General features: G+C 45.2%; 1 protein-coding gene across 1 annotated transcript in view; it reads right to left on the bottom strand.

Annotated features, from left to right (window-relative positions):
• Positions 1-211: 211 nt before the first annotated feature.
• Positions 212-6,000, bottom strand: part of NLRP13 (NLR family pyrin domain containing 13) — a 30,120-nt gene continuing 24,331 nt past the window's right edge. The window contains 4 exon segments of the mRNA XM_073795673.1: positions 212-386; positions 1,676-1,843; positions 4,147-4,191; positions 4,193-4,312. Coding sequence (XP_073651774.1) covers positions 212-386; positions 1,676-1,843; positions 4,147-4,191; positions 4,193-4,312 — 508 coding nt within the window.

Genomic DNA, 6,000 nt, shown 5'->3' with positions numbered 1-6,000 from the left:
GAATTTCTTGTCACCATCTCCAGAGACTGATTCAACAGATTTGGGGGTGCTACTCAGAATCTGTGTTTAGAGCAATGACTAGCACATTGAGTAAGTGCTCCATGAACGTTAGTTTTCAACGACATAACTGGATCCCGAATGAAGGAGCCACTGTCTTCTTCAACGCCTAACCCCACGGAGGGTCATTTCCAGACACCGAATGAGGAGGAACTTACACCAGTCTCTCTCAGACACACTCGGGGTGAGGCAGGGAAGCACACAGCAGCCTCACGTCATCATCCTGGAGCTGATTAATTCCCAGGCACAGTCGAGTCATTCCCTGGGTGCTGATGAGAAGCAAGGCCAGGTCCTGACAGTGGGCCGCCAACAGGCTGCATTTCTCCAGGCTGTGGGAGGGGAAGATGCAAGGTGGGCCCCAGCTATGCCCGGTTTCCTATCTCCTTCTCAAACTCTCAGTCCCTTGGGCCATACATCTGGGACCCAAAATCATGGAAAAGTTAAATTAGATAAGGAACATAATTTTCATGGAGGAGAATAATGTGGGTAAAGGTAAGATGTCTCATTCTCATTCCTACTGACCTTTAGGGCAGATCATTCTTGACTGCAGGGGGCCCTCCAGTACATCGTAGGATATTGATCACACCTGGTCAATGCCAGGAGCACGAGATTACCCACTAGATGCCTGGAGCGTCCTCCCCTTCCCAAAGCTGAAAGACAAGCGTGGGTCCAGACACTGCCTAATGTGCCCAGTGGGGACAAAACTGGCCCTCGCTGAAAACCACTGTGTTTGGAGGAGGCTGGCAGAAGCCTAAGGAGGTTGTACAAGAGAAGCTGATGGTCAAGGTGCCCAAGACCAAGGTGGAGGCAAAGCTGGCTGAGATGGAGCCCTAAGGAGAACGGTGAGAAGGATGAAGATGACAAGAACCGTGTCAGCGGGATGCGGGACCAACAGGGGGATCCCCAAGGCTCCCGAAACACAGTCCCACTGCCAACCCCACACTGCCACTCAAACTCGCAAAGAAAGTATTTTTGAAAAAGCAGGAGGACTTACGACAGCTGCTTCAGGGAGCACTTGGACATCCCAGTGGGCCCCTGCAGTCTTTTCAGCTCAACGTGAGAGAGATCATTGTCCCCCAGGCTGAGGAATTTCAGACTTGAGTTCTTGCTGAGTTCCACAAAGAGCTGATGACAAACCCTAGGGGTGAGGCCACACGATTCCAACCTATCAAAGAGGCCCCAGGATAGGCAGTTACTCCTGGGAAGAGTGGTCTTTGTTTAGAGACCCCCTTGCTCCATGAACAAGAGCTGATTTCTCCCTGTGTCTCATCCCTTCAAAGACAAGACGGCTACGCCCTTTCAAGTCAGTGCTACTCAAAGTGTGGTCCACAGTCCGGCATCACCTCAGAGTCTATTAGAAATGCTAGTTATCAGGCCCCTCAATAGACCTGCTGGGTCCTGGGGGTGGATTCCAGGAACCTGTGTTTTAACATGCGCCCTTGAGTGATTCTGATATACGTTAAAATTTGAGAACAACTGCTCTACACCGATGCATTTTTGTCCCCCTTTGCTAGTCTTTCTCTGTATTCTTTTCCTGCAGTGTTGACTCCTGTCCTCCCAATGAATCATCAAACCTACGCGTGATCTTGGGGACAGATCTGGAAGAGCAAAGACTTACCACAGATACTTGAGGTTGCAGGCTGAGTGCCTCAAAGTTCTAAAAATCATCTTGGACACAGTAATTCCTAGGTTGTTAGAGCTCAGATCCAGGTGGGTCAGCTTGTGGTTACCATGAAGCATGATGACAAGCTCCTTCAGAATCTTCACAGGAGACACCGACTTGCACCTGAGGAAGAGAGGCAGTGAGAAAGTTTGGGGAGAGAAGCCTGCTTCCTCATCTTTCCTTTCTAACACACACGTACACAACCTCAAGGATGATGTACAAGACATAAGAGGAGGGACTTCCCTGGTGGCGCAGTGGTTAAGAATCCACCTGCCAATGCAGGGGACACGGGTTTGAGCTCTGGTCCAGGAAGATCCCACATGCTGCGGAGCAACTAAGCCTGTGCACCACAACTACTGAGCCTGCGCTCTAGAGCCCGTGCTCTGCAACAAGAGAAGTCACCGCAATGAGAAGCCCACACACCACAACAAAGAATAGCCCCTGCTCGCCACAACTAGAGAAAGCCCACATGCAGCGACGAAGACCCAAAGCGGCCAAAAATAAATTTAATTAATTTTTTAAAACAAAAAAACATAAGAGGAGTCCAAACATTGATTTGAGTCATGGTACTAAAATGTTGAAAAGGCAATGTCAAATATGATCACTAAGCTCAGTTGGATGTATGAAGTCAGGAATCCATCTTCTCCCCACTCCTCCCCAGATCTAATGTAAGATGTCCTGGGGCTGCCGACACTCTTCTAGGGAGGTGACCACCCACCCCACACCAACCCAGAGAGGACTGGTGAGAACTCTCTCGTTTTTTTCTTGAACTTGTTTCTCCTTATCTTGAGAACTAAGTTATAGAATGAAAATAGAAGAAAGGAAAGAAGGAAGGAAGGAAGGAAGAAAGAAGGGAGGGGGAGGGGAGGAGAGGGAGAGAGGGGGGAGAGGGGGAGAGGGGGAGAGGGGGAGAGGGGGAGAGGGGGAGAGGGGGAGAGGGGGAGAGAGAAAGGAAAAGGACATCAAAGGCTGTTTAAGCCTGCCACCCGTGTATTTGATCTGGTTCACTCAACACACAGAAGTGTGAGGAAAAACATCGTCAACTCTTCTGCTCTTAAATCGTTGAATCAGTGCCTGCATCTGATTTTTAGACCTTGAGGCATGACCTTGAGAAAGGTGGAGGAAGAGTAGGATAGAGTTAGTTGTCCTAGACTCCAGAACATCTAACCAAATTCCATCTCAAATTCCACTCTAAGTACTACTTGCTGTGTCCTTTATCAGTTAATTTCTTCCCTGGCTTCTCCCTCAAGGTCGAACTCCACCTGCTAATTCTTCCCTATCTTCGGGCCAGATTTGAGAATCTGTCGTTTCTACTTGCAGCATGCTACAGGACCACTAAGTTTCAATCCCAAATCATGCTTCATATCCAATGTACAGATCTTTACTCAAATATCTTTCAGGTAGATAGGGAAGGCAGAGGGGGCCTCCCCTATCTAAAAGTGCAAAGCTTCCCTCTTTCCCACCCTTTCTGAGTTGCTGAACTGATTTCCTTCTTTTTTGGGAGATGTCACCATCTCATATACCATCCTGATTATTTAAGTTTGTTTCTCCAACCCAGTGTAGGCTCCATGAAGGCAAGAATGACCTGTTCTGTTCACTGCTATAACCTCAGAACAGATACCAGATGCTCAATAAATACCTATTGAATGAATAAATGCTGTACCACAAATGACTCACCTTTCCTTAAGACACAGAGCACGTCTCATGGACTCCACATACCTTTAGCTCTTCTCAAACACTCTGCCCCTACCATGCCCTAGACATTTTCTATTCCTTCGTATTTGGCTCAAAAACAAGTCCACCTTAAAGGTCTTAAGGAAAAAGTAGTTTGTCTACATGTATCTCTCGTGCAAGAGAGATTGCCCTTTTTCAGTTAAAAACATGAGATGAATTATTTTTTTGAGTCATCATTTTTAGTTTCACGGTGGTACCCTAAATATTCCATCTTCTATGTTTTGTGGGTACTTCCTCTCAGAAAATCACACTGTACAACTTTCTGTAGAGGTGATGCCAGAACCCCCCATCTGAGTTGCCGCTGTGATACCTAAACTATTTAAGGTTCAGCTTCAAATACAAGCAGAAATAAAGGATGCCCTTTACAAGGGAATGTCATCTACTAACTGAATTCTAACGCCACATTCATGACAAGGAGTTGTGAATGGCTCTAAAACAACGTGCTCTAGAATGGTCGAATCCCTTCTGACCCACTTGCCACCTACAGCCGCCGCAGATGGCCCTTTTCTTAAATTTCAATCTACTTTGCCTAATTAGTGGCTTCATGAATGTAAGTCCCTTTATTTTATTCTCCCGCGTACCTAGCTTACTTTCTGGCCAATAGATAACTCACGGCTGTCATCAAAAAGGAAAAAAAAAAAGTGGGTTATTCTCCTATTGCATTCTTCAAACCACGAGAGTCTCACACTTACGTCAGTTTTTGGAGTTTGCACCTTGGACTTCTCAGCTTATAACAGTTCCTTCATAGATGAAGTATTACGCTTGCTGTTACTCAGGTCCAGCTCTCTCATGTTCCCATTGCAAAACACAGAGCAAGTGTCCTCCCACTGATGTTTCCTGAAATCGGCAACCCCTGTCCTTTGTGAGGGAGAGAGAGAAGGCTGATGAGAGTAAATAAAACTCAACCAACACCCAGAATATGATCTACAGGAGGCAAGAAAAGACCTTAACAAAAGAGACTCAGAACTGCAGTTCTGAATATGAAAATGTGTAACCAAAAAAGCACAGTTTGCACAACACCAGGTGTTTTATTCCCACAATCCTGAACGATTCTTTTTGGAGGAAAGCAACCATGTAAGTGAGGCGGACCACAGGTATAATCCCTAAGAGTTCAGACTTAAAGTTAAATAGACTTAAGACAGATTCAGAGCTCTGCCTCTTAGTATCTAATCTCTGTGCTCCACCTTTCTATCTCCAAAATGTGCCTAGTAAAATTAACTCTCAGGTTTCCCTGGTGGCGCAGTGGTTGAGAGTCTGCCTGCCGATGCAGGGGACACGGGTTCGTGCCCCGGTCTGGGAAGATCCCACATGCCGCGGAGCGGCTGGGCCCGTGAGCCATGGCCACTGAGCCTGCGCGTCCGGAGCCTGTGCTCTGCAATAGGAGAGGCCACAACAGTGAGAGGCCCGCGTACTACAAAAAAAAAAAAAAAAAAATTAACTCTCATAGGATTTTGTGATGATTAAAGAAGATTCATGCAAATATTTAGATCTTAGAATTATTAGAATTCTAATTATTTAGAATTTCGCTTATGCAGTAGGCTCTCAATGTTAACAATAAAAGAGCAATACAGTCAGAAATTAAATTTTTTTATGAGATGAGGGAAGTAAAACGAAGAATATATTCTGAAAGCACCTGGAGGATATATAAAGTTCTATTCCATAGTCCAGAATTGTAACTGGTTAAAGTAGTTGTTTCCAACCTCAAGTGTACTTGTATGTGTGTGTGTGTGTGTTGTGTATACACGCCTGTACTTTCATGTGTTTAACACCCCAGTTAATACTGATATACAGAGTTTAAAACCGCTGAGGAGAAAAAGCAGTAAGAAGCTGTGCTGTAGAAAAGTAGGACGTAACCCAACATCAGAAGATCTGTTAGGAACTTTAGGGAAGGTCTTAAACTTCCTTAAGTCTTCAGGTGATCACGCATAAAGTGAGGACTGATGTCTGGGCATTAATTCTCATAATAAGTGGGATGATCCTTAGAAAATCACTTAGAGTAAAGGGCACTTACATGACCCAACAGTGAATGCTACCTGAATCAAGTCCCCTACTTAACTTTTACGGATTCCAAATAGGACAAATGATAGTCTATATGTATTGGACATTAATTACCCCAGACTCCCAAACCAAGCATCTTACTAATACTCCAATGTGGGTGAACACAAAGAAATTCATCTATTCAAAATCTTAACTTGTTCAATCCAAATTGGACTGGGGCTTCTTATAGATTTGAGGGTTAAACAGGAAAGGATCTGAGACATGAACAGCAGCTCCTGTCTCAAGATAAGAATTTAGAAAACATTCCCGGGACCTGAAATAAGTAACAGAACAGTCAGGTTTCCTTACCTTCCAGCTCAGAAGCCAGAAGTGTCAGTGATGGGATAAGGTCGTAGGAGAAGAACCAAAAGTGGCTCAAGTATTTTTAAGTTTCTTCTTCCAGGAGGACAAAGGGACAAACTCATCAGAACAAGCTTTAGGATTTTGTTGACACCACCGGTCCCACCCTGGCTCCACTGTATGCTCAAAGGAGAGGCATACAGCATTTT

This window comes from Tursiops truncatus, chromosome 19 (assembly GCF_011762595.2).
Source record: "Tursiops truncatus isolate mTurTru1 chromosome 19, mTurTru1.mat.Y, whole genome shotgun sequence".
Classification (NCBI taxonomy): domain Eukaryota; kingdom Metazoa; phylum Chordata; class Mammalia; order Artiodactyla; family Delphinidae; genus Tursiops; species Tursiops truncatus.
Note: the sequence above shows the minus strand (reverse complement) of the source record. Positions and strands in the feature narration are given on the sequence as shown.